The 20583-nt window shown below is 45.6% G+C and overlaps 1 protein-coding gene across 8 annotated transcripts in view; it reads left to right on the top strand.

Annotated features, from left to right (window-relative positions):
* Positions 1-20583, top strand: part of cacna2d2a (calcium channel, voltage-dependent, alpha 2/delta subunit 2a) — a 1382174-nt gene that overhangs the window by 1057988 nt on the left and 303603 nt on the right. For all 8 annotated transcript variants that reach the window (XM_068051351.1, XM_068051350.1, XM_068051349.1 and 5 more), the window contains one exon: positions 16874-16952. In XM_068051351.1, the coding sequence (XP_067907452.1) occupies positions 16874-16952 (79 nt within the window). The remainder of the gene's footprint in view (positions 1-16873; positions 16953-20583) is intronic.

Below are 20583 nucleotides of genomic sequence, written 5' to 3'. Positions count from 1 at the left end.
GGCAGGTTGTATTTCTGTACGTCGGGAATGGTGTGGAATACAGGAAGTGAGTCCCAAAAGGAAATGATTCCTTGCTGTTTGTCTGTTATCCCTGGAAAGTCCCCATAATGTCAATTCCAAATGACTGTTTTAACAGGGGCTTCAGTTGATTCTAAGTTAGTGGTACTGTCTAACCAAGGGTAGTAGCTGACAAGTCCATTCATGTGGTAAAGGAAACAGCATTGATCACACTGTTATCTGTCTATACTTAAAGGAAAGACTTGCATTTATATAGCTCCTTTCACCATCTCAGGATGTTCCATAGTACTTCACAGCCAGTGAAATACTTCTACGTGTAGTCAATGTTCTAAGTATAACCTCTCAGTTCTGGTATTATCCTTGGAAATGTTTTTGACACCTTCTCCAATACCCCAATGGCCTTCTTTTAATGCAGACACTAGTTCTGTGTACAGTTCTCTCAGTGTGGTCTAACCAAGGTTCAACACAAGTATAATATTACAGCATTGATATGGAGAAAATGAGCGCTTATATGAAGCTGCCACAGATTAAACCTGCTCCAGATGATATATTAATGTCAGCAGGTTCTGACAGGATTATGACAGCTTCTGGAATGCTCCAGAAATGGTTATCATTCCAGCCCAAAAGGTGAAGCATTAATCTACAGTTAAACTGGGATTGTCATTTGGGCCAATGATGAGGCTCGAGACAAAGGTGGAAAATATAAACTTCAGTCCTTCATTGCAATTTCAAGAAGAACTTTCCAGGTAAATTAAGTATCAATATTTTGGCGTCTAAAAGCAACAAGAGGAAATGACCGGATGGTATTTAAAAATACCAACAATATCATAAATGTTCTGTGTAAAAGATGTATAATAGTGGAATTGTGGAATGGTACAGCACACAAACAGGCCCTTCTGCACATCTCACTTGTGCCGATGTCTTATCCACAGGACTGCCCATTCTAATCCCACCCTCCTGCCCATTCCCCATAACATTTAATATCCCAGCCAGATTAACCCCCCTCTCCTTGTTCCCTGTGCCCTGTAATATTCCACTACCCTAATTGCTCCTCGTACCATTTAGTATCTCACCCAGTCTAATCCCACTCTTCTACTCTCTTCCCATAACCTTTTATATCCAACACCGATTAATCCCGCTTTCCTTCTTGTTGCTCATACCTTTTAATATTCCAAAAGCAAAATACTGCAGATGCTGGAAATCTGACGTAAAAGCAAAAATTGCTGGAAATGCTCAGCAGGTCAGTTGGCATCTGTGGAGAGAAGAACAGAGTTAATCGACTGAATTTTATCCAGCCAGTAGGAGCGGGATTGGAGGCGTGGGAGGCCAGAAAATTGGGAGGGGACACATCCGCCTGGAAATCCAACATCTTGACGATAGTTCCAGATTTTGTCAAGGGTGGGAAAGGTCCAAGGTGGCGTTGTCAATAGGAGACAGCGGGACTGCAATTACAACAGCTGAACAGGTTTTAAGCATGTATTTGCATCAGCCTGACTCGGATTTTATGGGGGATTTCCAATTTAGTGAACGGTGCAGGGGGACTCAGTGCCTCTATAGGAAGGCAGCCACAGGGAGTGTTGGATGAATACAAGAAGGGGATTAGGAGGGTGGGGTGACCATTGCCCGACAGCAGTGCAGCCCTCGATGCAAGAGTGGGCTTTGTCTTGTGTGGTGCGCTCTCTGCACAGGTGGGTGCTGACGGGCATTAGCCTGTGTTCAGAGGCGAGGTTCCAAAGGCAAGGTCTCTCTCCAGGGACAGTGCACAGGAGGGGCAGCGACCAGCTGTCATGGGTCTCATACACCAGTCTTTGTAGATCCCCGTGCTGCACATCAGAAACTGAGGGAGGCAAGGCCACGTAGCTGAACCCTGGGGCCACCCCTATCTGGTGCTGCTGTCGGGACCCGTGACAGGCTGATAAAATTCAGCCCCAATCTGGGAAAAATTAGAAATGTAACAGTATTTAAGCAGGTGGGAGGAAGTGTTGGGTATTCTAAAAGGCATTAAGGTGGACAAGTCCCCAGGTCCGGATGGGATCTATCCCAGGTTACTGTGGGAAGTGAGAGAGGAAATAGTTGGGGCCTTAACAGATATCTTTGCAACATCCTTAAACACGGGTGAGGTCCCGGAGGACTGGAGATTTGCTAATGTTGTCCCCTTGTTTAAGAAGGGTAGCAGGGAGAATCCAGGTAATTATAGACCGGTGAGCCTGACGTCAGTGGTAGGGAAGCTGCTGGAGAAGATACTGAGGGATAGGATCTATTCCCATCTGGAAGAAAATGGGCTTATCAGTGATAGGCAACATGGTTTTGTGCAGGGAAGGTCATGTCTTACCAACTTAATAGAATTCTTTGAGGAAGTGACAAAGTTGATTGATGAGGGAAGGGCTGTAGATGTCGTATGCATGGACTTCAGTAAGGCGTTTGATAAGGTTCCCCATGGTAGGCTGATGGAGAAAGTGAAGACGCATGGGGTCCAAGGTGTACTAGCTAGATGGATAAAGAACTGGCTGGGCAACAGGAGACAGAGAGTAGCAGTGGAAGGGAGTTTCTGAAAATGGAGACGTGTGACCAGTGGTGTTCCACAGGGATCCGTGCTGGGACCACTGTTGTTTGTGATATACATAAATGATTTGGAGGAAAGTATAGGTGGTCTGATTAGCAAGTTTGCAGACGACACTAAGATTGGTGGAGTAGCAGATAGTGAAGGGGACTGTCAGAGAATACAGCAGAATATAGATAGATTGGAGAGTTGGGCAGAGAAATGGCAGATGGAGTTCAATCCGGGCAAATGCGAGGTGATGCATTTTGGAAGATCCAATTCAAGAGTGAACTATACAGTAAATGGAAAAGTCCTGGGGAAAATTGATGTACAGAGAGATTTGGGCGTTCAGGTCCATTGTTCCCTGAAGGTGGCAACGCAGGTCAATAGAGTGGTCAAGTAGGCATACGGCATGCTTTCCTTCATCGGACGGGGTATTGAGTACAAGAGTTGGCAGGTCATGTTACAGTTGTATAGGACTTTGGTTCGGCCACATTTGGAATACTGCGTGCAGTTCTGGTCGCCACATTGCCAAAAGGATGTAGATGCTTTGGAGAGGGTGCAGAGGAGGTTCACCAGGATGTTGCCTGGTATGGAGGGCACTAGCTATGAAGAGAGGTTGAGTAGATTAGGATTATTTTCATTAGAAAGACGGAGGTTGAGGGGGGACCTGATTGAGGTGTACAAAATCATGAGAGGTATCGACAGGGTGGATAGCAAGAAGCTTTTTCCCAGAGTGGGGGATACAATTACAAGGGGACACGAGTTCAAAGTGAAAGGGGAAAAGTTTAGGGGGGATATGCGTGGAAAGTTCTTTACGCAGAGGGTGGTGGGTGCATGGAACGCATTGCCAGTGGAGGTGGCACGATAGCGTCTTTTAAGATGTATCTGGACAGATACATGAATGGGCAGGAAGTAAAGAGATACAGACCCTTAGAAAATAGGCGACAGGTTTAGATAGAGGATTTGGATCGGCGTAGGCTTGGAGGGCCGAAGGGCCTGTTCCTGTGCTGTAATTTTCTTTGTTCTTTGTTCTTTTGTTCTTTGAAAGGGGAGAGGATGGAAAAGGAACAAAAGGGAAGTTCTGTGATAGAGTGAAAGACAGCAGAGATTAAATGACAAAAGACTTGGTGCAGGGCCAAGGGGAGTGGCAATGGGATTAGAAACAAAGATGTGCCGAGAGGAGGTGTGAATGGCAGAATGATGACTAGCTGCCATCTGAAAGCAAAAACAACAGAAAAATGAGAGTAAAACCAAAACCTGCAAAGAAAAAGGAAACAAAATGGGGGCAGAGATTGGTTTGAAATTGTTGAACTCCGTTTTGAGTCTGGAGGGCTGTAAAGTGCCTAATCAAAAGATGAGGTGCTGTTCTCCAAGCTTACATTGAGCTTCATTTGAATACTACAGGAGGCCGAAGAGTGAGAAGTCAGCAGGAGAACAAGGTTGAGAATTAAGATGACAGGCGACCAGAGGCTCGGAGTCATTCTTGTGGAACTGAATGGAGGTGTTCCGCAAAGCAATCACCCAATCTACATTTGGTCTCACCAGTGTACAGCAGACCACATAGTCAACAGTGATTACAATATATTAAATTGAAAGAAGTACAGGTAAATCACTGTTTCACCTGAAAGGACTGCTTGATCCCTTGGATGGTGAGAAGGGAGGAGGTAAAAAGGACAGGTGTTGCATTCCCTGCACTTGCATGGAAAGGTACCATGGGAAGGGGAGGGGGTGTAGCAGATAATTGAGGAGTGGACCAGGGTATCACGGAGGGAACGGTCCCAACAGAATGCTGAAAGGAGAGGGGAGGAAAAGATGTGTTTTGTGATGGCATCACTCTGGAGATGACGGAAATAGTGGAGGATGTTCCCTTGAATTTGGAAGGTGGGGACAAGGGGAACCCTACTGAAGTTCTGGGAGGGAGAGGAGGGGTGAGAGCATAAGTGCGGAAAATGGGACGGACAAGGTCGAGGGCCCTGTTTTCCACAGTGGCGGGGAGGTTTCCCCGGTTGCGGAAAAAGGAAGCCATATCAGAAGCTCTGGTATGGTACTTTGCACCATTAGAACAGATGCGACAGAGATGGAGAAACTGAGCAAATAGAATGGAGTCCTTACAGGAAGCAAGATGTGAGGAAAGCAGTTAAGGTAGCTGTGGGAGTCAGTGGGGCTTGTAGTGAATATTGGTTGATGGCCTGACCTCAGAAGTGGAGATTTAGAAGTCCACCCCTCCCTTCCCCTTTCAGCATTCTGAAGGGACGTTCCCTCCATGAAATCCTGGTCCACTCCTCAATCAACTCCAGCACTCCCTCCCTTTTCCTACGGCACCTTTCCAAGCAAGTGCAGGAGATGCAACACCTGCCCTTTTACCTTCTCTGTGCTCACCAGTTAAAGCCCCAAACATTCCTTCCAGGTGAAACAGTGATTTATGTGTACTTTTATCAATTTAGTAGACTCTATTTGCTGCTCACAATGCTGGCTGCTGTATGGTGGGAAGAACAAATGCAGATTGAATGACTGCTTTGCAGAGCACCTCTCTTCAGTCTGCTCGCCTGACCCTGAGCTTCCGGTCACCTGTCATTTTAATTCTCCACCTTGCTCTCATGCTAATCTCTCTGTCCTTGGCCTCCTGCAATGCTCCAGTGAAGCTCAACTCAAGCTTGAGGAACAGCACCTCATCTTCGATTAGGCACCTTACAGCCTTCTGAACTCAACATTGAGTTCAACAATTTTACACCATAATCTCTGCCCCTATTTTATTCTTTCGTTGCAGGTTTTGGTTTTACTCTTGTTTTTCTGTTGTTTTTGCTTTCAGATGGCAGCTTTTTGTCATTCTGCCATTCACACCTCCTCTAGACACATTTTGTTTCTTTGCTTATTCCATTACCATTCCCTTTGTCCTTGAACCACCAGCATTTTTGTAATTCAATCGCTCCTGTCTTCGACCCTATCACAGACCTTCCCTTTTTCGTTCTCTTTTCACCCTCACCTCCTTTCATCTGTTTGAATCCTATTACATTTCTAACTTTTCCCAGTTCTATGAAAGGTCATTGACCTGAAATGTTAGCCCTTTAATATTCCACTGTCTGACTTGCTCCCCATACCCTTTAATATCACATGCAGTATAATCCCATTTGCCTGCTTGCTTCCCATATCCTTTCGTATTCCATCCAGCCTGATATGACTCTTCTGTTCACTCCCCATAACCTTTAATTTTCATCTTTTTCAAGTAACTATTTCCTTCTCATGATTAGAACATGATCACAGAATTAATAACATGGTTATCTTTTTCCATCTATAGATTTAAGAGACACAGTAAGTGTAACATGTATTGGAGGCCATGACGGGATGTTAGGTCCCAGGAGTCCCATGGATTGGCTCTCAAAGGATCTGATGGAGCTTTAAACTGCTGTCTACTCGGCATCTTTGAAGGGAGTTGCTGTGCTGGGCACATTGACCAAAGAGCTCAGTCTGAACCACCAAATGTGCACTGCCCACTGGCATATTATGCAGTGTGATCGTTTCATGCATTGGGTGGTGCTGAATCCCACCCACAAATGGAGGTTGTCAACAGCCTGATCAAGGATATTTAAACCAGGGATGTCCAACCTCTTTGCGTGGGGGTGTGCCACATTACAACTTTAGTCCTACATAGGGGGTTGGTGAGAACATTTTGGAAAGATAAAAGCATTAAAAATTTATCTTGCTACTATTCAAAACAACAACAAATGTGCATTTTTGTGAGGAAGTTTTAAATGAGCAGAATAATTTATTGACTTACTTTCTCGTCACTGTTAAGCACTGATTTAGTGACATACCTGGCATTGTTTTTGCTTGCTTAAGTACGAAATCTCTGCCCGCTTTCTTGATGTAGCGATGCGGAGTATTCCGGAGAGATGGACATCTGTCAGGAGCAGGCTTGATCTCTTTCTCTCCCTCCTCTCCCTCTCTGTCTCTCAACCCCCATTTTCCACCCGCCCCCGCCCCCCCCCCCCACCCCCCCCCCCCCGCTTTCTCTGACTCTCCCCGGTTCTCTTTGTTTCTCTGTCTCTTTCTCTCTTCCGTGTTCTGTCCAGCCCCCGCTTTCTCTGACTCTCCCCGGTTCTCTTTGTTTCTCTGTCTCTCTCTCTCTTTCTCTCTTCCGTGTTCTGTCTACCCCCCGCTTTCTCTTTGTGTCTGTGTCTCTTTTTTTCTCTCTCTCTCTCTCTCTCTGTGTCTCTCACTCCTTGCTCCACGTTTGCCACTCCCAGTTCTTCATTCTCTCCACTCCCTGTGCTGTCCAATCCCTCCACTTCGCTGCCTCCACTCTCCGCTCCCTGCTCCCTCCTACCCACCTTCTTTAATTGGTTGGGCAGCCCGGAGGAGTTGATTTACTCTTGTTACGATGCCATTAGAGACCAACAACTTTTTAAAAAGAAATTTGAACTCCCAGTTACTAACTGAAAGAATTACGCCACAAGATTTCACATTTTAAAGAAAAAAACCTTGACTGTACAAGAGTTAAACAAAGCAAGCACTACTGCTTTCACACTATTTTGTAATCACTTGTATTTTAAACCTGAAAATCTCAACCAAATGCTCCTGTTTGATTTTTATTTCCACCCAAGAGTTTCCTTATACTTTACAGGATCTTGAAGGTTCATTCACTTCTCCTGGGACCAATCCAAAGCATACCCCCAGCTCCCAGGAAGTCACTTCAATTTTCCTTAGTTTGCCAGCTATCTGAGATCTTGGGATTCTCCCTCTTGTGACCAGCTAGGTAAAGGTCTCCTTCAACACCTCACAAATCTGCATTTACCCAGCCTGAACATGGGCCTCACTCAAATCAGAAACACCCTTGGTTCCTGATGGCCTTCCTGCTCCTTCCCAGCTTTTGGCAGAGTCCCTCTCCGCCTGGTTCAAGCTGCTTCCAAACACCAACTGACATTCTGTAAGAGATGACCGAGATAAAACACTTGACCAGAAGACATCTCTCTGCATAATCTATCTCCATAGCATTGTGGTACATTTGGGATGTCCGAGATAACAATTTCAGCCAATTACCTCCAACTCCAAAATATTGTTTTGACCTTCTGTTTTATAGCTCTCACCCCTCAAACTCTGACCCTTTAGTACACATAGAAACATAGAAAATAGGAGCAGAAGTAGGCCATTCGGCCCTTCGAGCCTGCACCGCCATTCAATATGATCATGGCTGATCATCCAAACTCAGTACCCTGTTCCCGCTTTCTCCCCGTATCCCTTGATCCCTTTAGCACTAAGAACTATAACTTTTTTTTGAATATATTTAATGATTTGGCCTCAACTGCTTTCTGTGGTAGAGAATTACACAGGTTTACCACTCTCTGGGTGAAGAAATCCCTCCTCATCTCAGTCCTAAATGGCTACCTTTTATCCTTAGAATGTGACCCCTGGTCCTGGACTCCCCCGCCATCGGGAACAGTCTTCCTGCATCTAGTCTGTCCAGTCCTGTTAGAATTTTGTAGCTTTCTATGAGATCTACTCTCATTCTTCTAAACTCTAGCGAATATAAGCCTAATCGACCCAATCTCTCTTCATACGTCAGTCCTGCCATCCCAGGAATCAGTCTGGTGAACCGTTGCTGCACTCCCTCCATCGCAAGAACATTCTTCCTCAGATAAGGAGACCAAAACTGCACACAATACTCCAGGTGTGGCCTCACCAAGGCCCTGTATAATTACAGCAAGACATCCTTGCTCCTGTACTCGAATCCTCTCTCTATGAAGGCCAACATACCATTTTCCTTCTTAACTGCCTGCTGCATCTGCATGCTTACTTTCAGCGACATGGAAAGATCTTTGATGTGTAAATATCTTGGGTAGTCCAGCAATTGTTTGAAATCCAGAATTTCAATTAACTTACATCTACGCATTTAATTTCCCCAAAACTAAAAGTGACCAATTTTTACAAAAAAAATTAATATAAACCATGAGCTAGATGCTAACACCTTTCCCCACGAAAAAATAAAATGTGTCATCAACGTGATGTGTTTTCATTTATACCAAGCAAACTAAAATAACTTGTAACATGCTACACGTTTAAACAACTACCTTATCACATACAATATACATAACAGTCTCCACCCCCACCGCCCCATTGTCCACAAGATAATCCATCTTAACAGCATTACTTTGCTGTACCCAAAGCCAGAAACCATGATCCAATTAAGACTTACAGGTGGGGGGGGGGAATTTTATGTCTCCTTAGGCGGGTTTGAAGGCAGGGAGAGCATAAGATTGGGTGGGATGGTGGCAGGGCCTGTGTGCTGTTCCTGCCACCATCCCGCCTCCGCCGGAATTTGTTTCGGGGCGTGAAGGCCTGTGAATGGCCTTCCCACCCCACTGCCAATTGAGGCACTTAACTGGGTAATTAACCCCCAATTAAGGGCCTTTTCCCGCCGCAGCTGCAGAAACCATGTGGGCTGCTTCCCGGCTCCGGTGGGGGGGAGGTTCCCTCATTCAAAAGCACGTAGTGCCTGAACAAGTGACTCGGGAGTGGGGGGTGCCACTGAGGGCCACCCCTCTGCCCTTGCTGCCGACCCCCCCTCCCCCTCCTCGTTTTCCCCACCCGTGAGACCCCCTCCTGCCCTTATCTTCCTGAGGCCTGGGTGAAGCAATGACCCTCAGTCTCCCGAATGGTCATCTCCTCTGCGGTAGCACTGCAGCTGCCGGCCTCTGATTGGCCAGCAACTCTCAAAGGGCGGGATTTCTGATGACAGGCTCCGAAGTCCTATGGAAGGCCCGCCACTGTTCACTTAAGTGCCTGATTGGCACTAAATTCAGGGGTCCTTGCGGAAAAGAGGCGACGCGGGAATCTCGGCGTTGGTTTCTCCTGACATCGAGCCACCCGCTGCCAGCATAAAATTCCCCCCACAATGTTTCTTGTGGTGTTTTCCATAAATTTTCTTCTTTTTATGAAAATCCAAATTTCTATAATGTCCTTGGTCAATCATGACTCTGATAGTCCCTCTGGCTTTTCCATACCAGTAGATGTGCATTGTAATCATTTGGCTTTTCTGTACGAGGAGATTCCTCATTGTTACCCACATGTGAATTTTCAAGTTCAGTCTTTGAATCCATCTGTTCAGATTTCACCTTCTGAACCTTATTCTCTTCCACTTATCCAGGTTCTCCATTGTCTAAGTTCAAAAAGAATGACGCAATTAATTTCACAGTTGAACTGTCTTCCTCTTGCTTAACTGCAGGCGTATCTTTATTTTTAATTCCTTTCCTTAAACTCAAACATTTTGGATTTTCTTTTTGAGAAAGCAAGTTCAAAATGGCTTCTTTTTGTGCTAACAGCTCATTCTTTTGTTAGTCAAAATCTTCTTTTGCCACTTTAAGAACGTTGTTAAAATGATTTTTATGTTTGAGTAGAAATGTCTGATATTCTTGTCTGGTCTGGTCTTGAAACAGTTTGTAATGCTTTAGTTTTTCTTGATCCCACTCAGAACATGTCTTGTTCAAAACTCTGCGTGCGAGGTCGATAGCTTCTTCATTTTGGACTTCCACTTTCCGTTCTAACATTTTGAAAGCAAGTAACATCATCCCAATGACTTTGGGGATTCAAATGGTCTTTTGTAATCAGTCCATTTGCCTGAATTTCTGCTGCTGTATCATGTGTTGTTTCAGTACTGGCAGGCACCATTGACTTGGTGTCGGGTCTCATTAACCCTTTAGTCTGATGTCTTAGTCCTTCCTGGGGAGAACTTTAAATTTGAGATTCTTCAGGCACTTTTGCTGCCTCTGTTAAGTCCATTAATGGCGTGGGGGATACATCTGTATCTTTACTTTGTTTACGCTCTGGCCCAAGAGGATTACGAATAGGTGAGAGGCCTTTACATACAGGAATAGTTCCCATACTCACACCCGCTGTCCCAGAAGACAACAAAACCATATCCCCCATGAGATTATTTCCTAATCTAAAATCAACATGATTAACGGGTAGTTTCGACACAACAACAATAACAGACGCTATTACTAAGGCATAGTTTAAATGCCTGTCCACCATCTACAAGGCACAAGTCAGGAGTGTGGTGGAATGCTCTCCACTTGCCTGGACGGGTGCAGCTCCAACAACGCTCAAGAAGCTCGACACCATCCAGGCCAGAGCAGCCCACTTGATTGGCACCCCATCTACAAACATTTACTCCCTCCACCACCGACGCACAGTGGCAGCAGTGTGAACCATCTAAAAGATGCACTGCAGAAATGCACCAAGACTCCTTAGACAGCACCTTCCAAACCCACGACTTCCACCACCTTGAAGGACAAGAGCAGCAAATGCATGGGAACACCACCACCTGCAAGTTCCCCTCCAAGTTACACACCATCCTGACTTGGAACTATATCGTCGTTCCTTCACTGTCGCTGGGTCAAAATCCTGGAACTCTCTTTCGAACAGCACTGTGGGTGTTTCTACCCCACATGGACTGCAGCGGTTCAAGAAGGCAGCTCACCACCACCTTCTTAAGGACAATTAGGGATGGGCAATAAATGCTGGCCTTGCCAGCGACGCCCACATCCCATCAATGAATGAAGAAAAGGTATTGCATTGGTATTAATAGCCTGATTAAAACTTAAATATGTCAAAGCTCATAATTGGTATCGATTCCAAAAACAAAGTGTTTCTCCCCAAAAGCTACACAACAAATACATTTTGGGATGTATTCCTTGTTTGTAACCTTCCAACTGCTGCTGTTTGATTACAAACATATTTCTTTGTCTTGGAGTAATCTTGATGATGCATTGATTGAACTATCACCTTTTCCCTGCAAATACTTAATTTGAAGTGGAAATATTGTTCAAAATGCAAGGAGAACGCAGAACCGACTATGTAGTGAGCTGTGAGTGCCATCTGCTGTCTGGCTCGGGATTAGTCCCTTCTGTCCTACAGGCTGAAGTGCCATGAAATCTTTTACATCCTCCTGAGGGGGCAGACAGGGCCTTAGTTTAGAGGCATGGTTATGATGCTCACGTCTCTGGAGCAGGGTTTGGGTCGACAACCTTCTCACTCGGAAGCAAGAAGGCTATCGCTGAGCCATCTCTGGCATCATTAACAAAAGCCCTGTTGAGGTTTGGTGGAAAAACACCGCAGCTGGATATATTTCCCCTCTTAGTAGCAATGTCTTTACACTTGTTTATCCTGATTTTTAATTGGACAGTGGCAAATGACTTCTGCAGAAAATGTTGGCAAAATTGATATAGAAACCAGTGTAAATGTTGGAGTAGTTTGTGTGTAAGTGTGATCCATAAAATTCTGGCTCAATGGTCTGTAATGAAAACAAGTTTTCTCTGAGTTAAACTCAATTTTCACAAATTTGATGCTCCCTGAATAAATTGCTGGTCCCCATTTTGTCTAACTAAATCTGATTACAAGCATTTTGATTTTATTTTTGACCAGTAAAAGCCTGTATTTGCTTCATCTGATTTTTGACTTGAATTCGGGGTTGGGGGAAAGAGGCAGAAAATCAGTAGTTGAAGGTGCCCTCTGCTGTCCCATGTAGGGTCCATCCAGTATCAGTCTATGAGTTTGTGAGTGAGTGGCTGATTAGTCCAGGAAGGGTGCCTGCTGCAACATTTCTGTGAGGAGTTGTCAGTGAGACAGTATTGTGCAGAGTTCAGTATCGTGTAGTTATCAGTGAGACAGTATTGTACAAGGTTCAATATCGTGCAGTTATGAGTGAGACAGTATTGTGCAGTATTGTGCAGCACTTAAAGCAGCCAGAAGCACTGCACAAAGAACAGCCAGGCGCTGCGCAAACAACTACTGGCAACACCTATGCAGTCATATTCAGCTGGCCTCAGACACCGGAAACATCAGAGGAATGTATGATGGCATGAAGAGAGCTCTTGGGCCAACCATCAAGAAGATCGCCCCCCTCAAATCTAAATCAGGGGACATAATCACTGACCAACACAAACAAATGGACCACTGGGTTGAGCACTACCTAGAACTGTACTCCAGGGAGAATGCTGTCACTGAGACTGCCCTCAATGCAGCCCAGCCTCGACCAGTCATGGATGAGCTGGACATACAGCCAACCAAATCAGAACTCAGTGATGCCATTGATTCTCTAGCCAGCGGAAAAGCCCCTGGGAAGGACAGCATTACCCCAGAAATAATCAAGAGTGCCAAGCCTGCTGTACTCTCAGCACTACATGAACTGCTATGCCTGTGCTGGGACGAGGGAGCAGTACCCCAGGACATGCGCGATGCCAATATCATCACCCTTTATAAAAACAAAGGTGACCGCGGTGACTGCAACAACTACCGTGGAATCTCCCTGCTCAGCATAGTGGGGAAAGTCTTTGCTCGAGTCGCTCTGAACAGGCTCCAGAAGCTGGCCGAGCGCGTCTACCCTGAGGCACAGTGTGGCTTTCGTGCAGAGAGATCGACCGTTGACATGCTGTTCTCCCTTCGTCAGATACAGGAGAAATGCCGTGAACAACAGATGCCCCTCTACATTGCTTTCATTGATCTCACCAAAGCCTTTGACCTCGTCAGCAGATGTGGTCTCTTCAGACTACTAGAAAAGATCGGATGCCCACCAAAGCTACTAAGTATCATCACCTCATTCCATGACAATATGAAAGGCACAATTCAACATGGTGGCTCCTCATCAGAGCCCTTTCCTATCCTGAGTGGCGTGAAACAGGGCTGTGTTCTCGCACCCACACTTTTTGGGATTTTCTTCTCCCTGCTGCTTTCACATGCGTTCAAGTCCTCTGAAGAAGGAATTTTCCTCCACACAAGATCAGGGGGCAGGTTGTTCAACCTTGCCCATCTAAGAGCGAAGTCCAAAGTACAGAAAGTCGTCATCAGGGAACTCCTCTTTGCTGACGATGCTGCTTTAACATCTCACACTGAAGAGTGCCTGCAGAGTCTCATCGACAGGTTTGCGACTGCCTGCAATGAATGTGGCCTAACCATCAGCCTCAAGAAAACGAACATCATGGGGCAGGACGTCAGAAATGCTCCATCCATCAATATTGGTGACCACGCTCTGGAAGTGGTTCAAGAGTTCACCTACCTAGGCTCAACTATCACCTGTCTCTAGATGCAGAAATCAACAAGCGCATGGGTCAGGCTTCCACTGCTCTGTCCAGACTGGCCAAGAAAGTGTGGGAAAATGGTGCACTGACATGGAACACAAAAGTCCGAGTGTATCAGGCCTGTGTCCTCAGTACCTTGCTCTATGGCAGCGAGGCCTGGACAACATATGTCAGCCAAGAGCGACGTCTCAATTCATTCCATCTTCGCTGCCTCCGGAGAATACTTGGCATCAGGTGGCAGGACCGTATCTCCAACACAGAAGTCCTCGAGGCGGCCAACATCCCCAGCTTGTACACACTACTGAGTCAGCGGCGCTTGAGATGGCTTGGCCATGTGAGCCGCATGGAAGATGGCAGGATCCCCAAAGACACATTGTACAGCGAGGTCGCCACTGTTATCAGACCCACCGGCCGTCCATGTCTCCGCTTTAAAGACGTCTGAAAACGCGACATAAAATCCTGTGACATTGATCACAAGTCGTGGGAGTCAGTTGCCAGTGTTCGCCAGAGCTGGTGGGCAGCCATAAAGACGGGGCTAAAATGTGGCGAGTCGAAGAGACTTAGTAATTGGCAGGAAAAAAGACAGAGGCGCAAGGGGAGAGCCAACTGTGCAACAGCCCCGACAAACAAATTTCTCTGCAGCACCTGTGGAAGAGCCTGTCACTCTAGAATTGGCCTTTATAGCCACTCCAGGCGCTGCTTCACAAACCACTGACCACCTCCAGGCGCGTATCCATTGTCTCTCGAGATAAGGAGGCCCAAAAGAAAAAATAAGTTATGAGTGAGACAGTATTGTACAGGGTTCAATATCGTGCAGTTATGAGTGACACAGTATTGTGCAGAGTTCAGTATTGTGCAGAGTCATCAGTGGGACAGTGCTCTCATAGTGGACTGTTGCAGAATGACTGATATGAACACTTTCACCAGTACTTCTTGTAACTAAATACTCAGGATGTGCATTTGCTGCACTATTCTGTCAGTGATGGTTGAGAATGGTTCAATTTTAAACCTGTATTTCTGAATTTACAATTGAATAACCAATTCACCAACCACGGTGCAGTTCCCCCTGCCTTTAGGCTGTGCAGGTTGAAACTGAGGTTGACATTTTTTATTGTGAGAATTGCACTTGACAAGGCAAGTGATGTTATGGACACATATTGCCTTTATCAAATATTGTAGCGTCATGGAGTCACTACGGCACAGGAGGGGCCACTCAGTTCATCGAGTCCATGCGGGCTCACTGTAGATCAATCCAGTCAGTCCCATTCGCCTGCTCTATCCCCATAGCCTTGCAAGTTTATTTCCCTCAAGTGCCCTTTTGAAATCATTGTCTCTGCTTCCACCATCTTCACAGGCAGCAAGTTTCAGCTCACTGTGTAAAAATGTTCTTCCTCACATCCTCCCTGCATCTTTTGCCCAAAACCTTAAATCTGTGTCCCCTAATCCTTGTACCATCAGCTAATGGGAACAGCTTTTCTCTGTCAACCTTTATCTAAACCTGTCATAATCTTGTACACCTCTGTCAAATCTCCTCTCAGTTTCCTTTGCTCCAAGGAGAACAACCCCAGCTTCTCCAACCTAACCTTGTAGGTAAAATCCCTCATCCCTGGAACCATTCTGGTAAATCTCTTCTGCACCCTCTTAAGGACCCTCACATCCTTCCTAAAATATGGTGACCAGAATTAGATGCAATACTCCAATTGTGGCCTAACCAGAACTTTATAAAGGTTCAGCATAACCTTCCTGCTTTTGTACTCAATGCCTCTAATTATGAAGCCCAAGATCCCATATGCTTTGCTAACTACTCTCTCAATATGTCCTGTCACCTTCAAAAATCTATACACATGAACCCCAAGGTCCCACTGTCCCTGCACTCTCTTTAGAACTGTGCCATTAAGTCTATACTGCCTCTCCCTATCCTTTCTGCCAGGACAGAATAACACAAGTATTAACAGACAATGTTGGAACCTTACACACGGTCTGCATCTGTAAAACCAAAGGGCAGATTAATATTTCAGATGTAAAACCATTATCCAGGGCTTATTTTGAGTATGGCTGCCTCTACTCTACCTCATACAATCCCACCCAGAGAGTCAGAATGGCTGGTGTGGGTATTATTCCATTTCCCTCACCAACCACCCTATATTTCTGCAAGTAAAACTAAATATCAGTGTCAGTGCTCACTCCGACCTGGGACTGAGACCCTTAGGCAATAAACATCCTATCAGTCTGGACTGGGCTCAAATTCCGGTTCCAAAGGTGAAAAACAGATTCATTGATGGTGATGAAGTAAACACCAATGATCTCTGGACAAACAATTGAGATCTTACTTGCTTTTACCAAATTTGCCTAGAATACAGATGGTTTGCCTGCTGTGCCAGACTGGGTACACTGTGTAGTGTACAGTACTTAGTAAGCACAGGAAAATGTATATAAAGCTTCAAACACGTCAAGTATGATTGGCAATTGGAAGATGCTAGATATCGGAAATAATTGTATCATTCAGGTCTCTATATCCTCATGCTCCATTATGTAACATGGTGAACCAAGAATATTACATTAAGATGGAATTGAAGTGAGCTGAGGGGCTGCACAACTCAGATTTCAGTCAGTGCTAAGTATCCAGTTATTCACAAAGCTGGAAAATTTCCACAAAACTGCAATCAGCTCTGAGTAAATCCAGATTCCAAAACACAATCATCCAAGCATTCAACGCTTTAAAAGGGGGACATGAGTGGTGATGTACCTCAAAGTGCACTGATAGCAGTTTTGCACAGATATCCAAGGGACCAAATCTGTACATGTTCATTCCCATTGTATAGAATCCCAATAGATGAAACCCCTTTCCATTCATCCCCATTGTATAGAATACCAATGGACCAAACTTCTTTCCATGAATTCCTATTGAACAGAATTTCAATTTATCAAGTCAATTTCCTATTCACTTCCATTGTATAAAATCCCAATGGACCGAACCCATTCCCTTTCACTCCCATTGTATAGAAGGACAACAGAAGAAGGTTAAGTGGCTGAAGTGAAATCAACATGAGGGGAGAGCAGAAGCATAGTAAAATCAATTGAAGATGTTCAAGAGACAAAGGAAATATGTGGGTAATGGCAGTGATCGGGTGTAACAAAGGCCTGAAATCAAAACAGAAAAAGCTGTCAGTGAAACATAATTGAGAGTCCTAACTGCGATTGCATTTACCTTCTAGTCATATTCTTTCTATCTCTCTGGTCACAGGTGCGGGTCTTTACCTTCTCAGTTGGACAACACAACTATGATGTCACACCTCTGCAGTGGATGGCCTGTGCAAATAAAGGTATGAGTAACATAAGTGCGCAGTTACAGGTACAAGGTATTAGCACTGTCACAGACATTGGGAGTTAGTACTGTCAAAGGCATAGGTGTTAGCACTGTCACAGGCACAGTCACTAGCCATCTGTTACCACAGAGGGACAGTCACAGGCAGGGGCACAAGCTGTTGGCACAGGCAGAGTGTGTTAGCACAGTTTTTCTTATTTTTTTCATGGGATGTGAGTGTTACTGGAAAGGCCAGCATTTGTTACCCATCCCTAATTGTCATTGAGAAAGTAGAGGTGAGCCGCTGCCTTGAGCCACTGCAGACAATCAGGTGTAGGTACACCCAGAATGCTATTAGGAAGAGAGGTCCAGGTTTTTGATCCAGCAACAGTGAAGGAACTACAATATAGTGCCAAGTCAGGATGGTGTGTGTCATGGAGGGGCACATGCAGGTGTTCCTATGCGTCTGCTGCCCTTGTCCTCCTAGGTGGTAGAATTCATGAGTTTGGAAGGTGCTATTGAAGGAGACTTGGTGAGTTGTTGCAGTGCATTTTGTAGATGGTACACACTGCTGCCACTGTGCACTGGTGGTGGAGGGAGTGAATGTTTAAGGTGGTGGATAGGATGCCGATCAAGCGGATTGCTTTGTCCTGGATGGCTTCTTGAGTGTTGTTGGAGCTGCACCCATCCAGGTAAGTGGAGAGTATTCCATTATATTTCTGATTTGTGTCCTGCAGATGGTGAATGGGCTTTAGGGAGTCAGGAGGTGAGCTACTCACTGAAGAATTCTCAACCTCCGCCCTGCTCTTGTAGCCACAGCATTTATGTGGCTGGTCCAGTTAAGTTTCTGGTCAGTGGTACCCCAGGATGTTGATGTTGGGGGATTCAGCAAAGGACATGCCATTGAATGTCAAGGGGAGATGGTTAGACACTCTCTTGTTGGAGATGGCCATTGTCTTGCACTTGTGTGTCATGAAGCTTACTAACCACTTATCAGCCCAAGCCTGAATGTTGTTCAAGTCTTGCAGCATGTGGACATAGACTTCCTCAGATACTGAAGAAGTCTGTGAATGGTACTGAACACTGTACAATCATCAGCAAACATCCACACTTTTTTTTAGGGAATCAAGGTCCCTAGTGTATATAATTTAATTGTTGGGTAATTTAAGGGGATAAATTAAGGCTAAGTCATGGCAGGGCAGCTCGGCAACATGGAGTGCTCCTCTTTTGCAATGTGGGAAATCAGGAACACTTCCAGTGTCCAGGGTGAACACATGTGCAGGAAGTGTCTCCAGCTGCAGCTTCTCGAAATCCACATTTCGGATCTGGGGCGGCAGCTGGGGACACTGGAGCATCCACGAGGCTAAGATCATTGTGGGTAGCACGTACAGGGAGGTAGTCATACCGCAGGTAAAGACTGCTCAGGCAGAAAGGGAATGGGTGACCGCCAGGCAGAGTAGAAGAACTAGGCAGGTAGTGCAGGAGTCCCCTGGGTCCATCGCCCTATCTAACAGATTTTCCACTTTGGATACTGTTGGGGGGCGATAGCTTCTCAGGGGAATGCAGCAAGAGCCAAGTCTGTGGCACCACGGGTGGCTCAGCTGCACAGGAGGGGAAGAAAAGGAGTGGGAGAGCTATCATGATAGGGGATTCCATCGTAAGGGGTACAGATAGGCGTTTCTGTGTCCGCAAATGGAACTCCAGGATGTTTTGTTGCCTCCCTGGTGCTAGGGTCAAGGATGTCACGGAGCAACTGAAGAACATTCTGAAGAGGGAGGGTGAACAGTCAGAGGTCGTGGTACACATTGGTACCAACGATATAGGTAGAAAGAGGGATGAGGTCCTGCAACAAGAATTTAGGGAGCAGATTCAAAAGCAGGACCTCAAAACTTGTAATCTCTGGATTGTTCCCGGTGCCACGTTCCCAGTGCCACGTGCTAGTGAGTATAGGAATAGGAGGATAGAACAGATGAATATGTGGCTGAGGGGATGGTGCAGGAGGGAGGGCTTTAGTTTCCTGGATCACTAGGACTATTTCTGGCAAAGATGGGACCTGTACAAGTTGGACGGGTTGCACCTGAACCGGGACGGGACCAACATCCTTGCTGGGAGGTTTGCTAGTGCTGTTGGGGGGTTTAAACTAATTTGGCAGGGGGATGGGATACAGAGTGGAGGTACAGTAAGGGGTGATGCACAGTCAAATATAGAAGAGAAACAGAGTCAGTCTGGAAGGCAGAGCAAATATAGACCTGTTAAGGCACAGTGAAAACTGCAACGCTAGATTGCATCTATTTTAATGCAAGGAGTCTTACTAGTAAGGCAGATGAATTGAGGGCATTGATTAGCACATGGGATTATGATTTAATTGCTATTACAGAGACATGGTTGAGGGTGGGGCAGGACTGGCAGCTCAATGTTCCAGGGTATAGAATCTTCAGGCGTGACAGGGGAGGGGATAAAAGAGGAGGTGGTATTGCACTGTTGATCAAGGAGTCAATTACTACAGTAAGGATATCTTAGAAAGTTCCACAAATGAGGCCATATGAGTAGAACTTAAAAACAAAAATGGGGCAATCACTTGGCTGGGTGTCTACTACAGGCCTCCAAACAGTCAGGGAGAGATAGAGGAGCAGATATGTAGGCAAATCTCAGAGGTGTAAAAATAATAGGGTAATAATAGTAGGGGATTTCAACTTCCCCAATATTAATTGGGATGGTCTTAATGAAAAAGGCTTAAGGGGGCCGGAATTCTTAAAATGCATACAGGAGAGCTGTTTGAGCCAGTACATAGAAAGTTCACAAGAGAATGGGATGTACTGGACCTAATCCTAGGGAATGAAGCCGGACAAGTGGTAGAAGTGTTAGTGGGGGAGCATTTCGGGGATAGTGACCATAACTCTGTAAGATTTAAGGTAGTTAAGGAAATGGACAAAGATGGACCGGAAATCAAGGTACTGAATTGGGGGAAGGCCGATTTCAATATGATGAAACAGGATCTGGCCAAAGTGGACTGGGAGTAACTACTTGTAGGAAAGTCTACATCAGACCAGTGGGAGTCATTCAAAAAGGAAATAGTGAGTGTTCAGAGCCAACATGTACCTGTTAAGGTGAAGGGTAGGCCCAACAAGTCCAGGGAACCCTGAATGTCAAGGGATATAGAGGATTGGATCAGGAAAAAAAAAGGCTTATGGCAGATTCAGAGTGCTGAAAACAGCGGAGGCACTAGAGGAGTATAGAAAGTGTAGGGAGTACTTAAAAAAGTAATTAGGAGAGCAAAGAAGGGACATGGCAAAACACTGGCGGGCAAGATAAAGGAAAATCCTAAGGCGTTTTATAAGTACATTGAGGGCAAAGGATAAGCAGGGAAAGAGTAGGGCCCATTAGGGACCAAACTGTCAATCTGTATGTGGAGCCGGAGGATTTTGGTGAGGTTTTAAATGATTACTTTTCATCTGTGTTCGCTATGGAGAAGGACGATGTAGGTGTAGAGATCAGGGAGGGACTTAAAAGTGGATAAATCCCCAGGCCAGATGAGATGTATCCCAGGCTGTTATGTGAGGCAAGGGAGGAGATAGCAGGGGCTCTGACACAAATTTTCAAATCCTCTCTGGCCACAGGAGAGGTACTAGAGGACAACGAATGTGGTACCA

Source organism: Heterodontus francisci, chromosome 19, assembly GCF_036365525.1.
Source record: "Heterodontus francisci isolate sHetFra1 chromosome 19, sHetFra1.hap1, whole genome shotgun sequence".
NCBI lineage: Eukaryota > Metazoa > Chordata > Chondrichthyes > Heterodontiformes > Heterodontidae > Heterodontus > Heterodontus francisci.
This window is presented reverse-complemented; position numbering and strand designations above follow the sequence as displayed.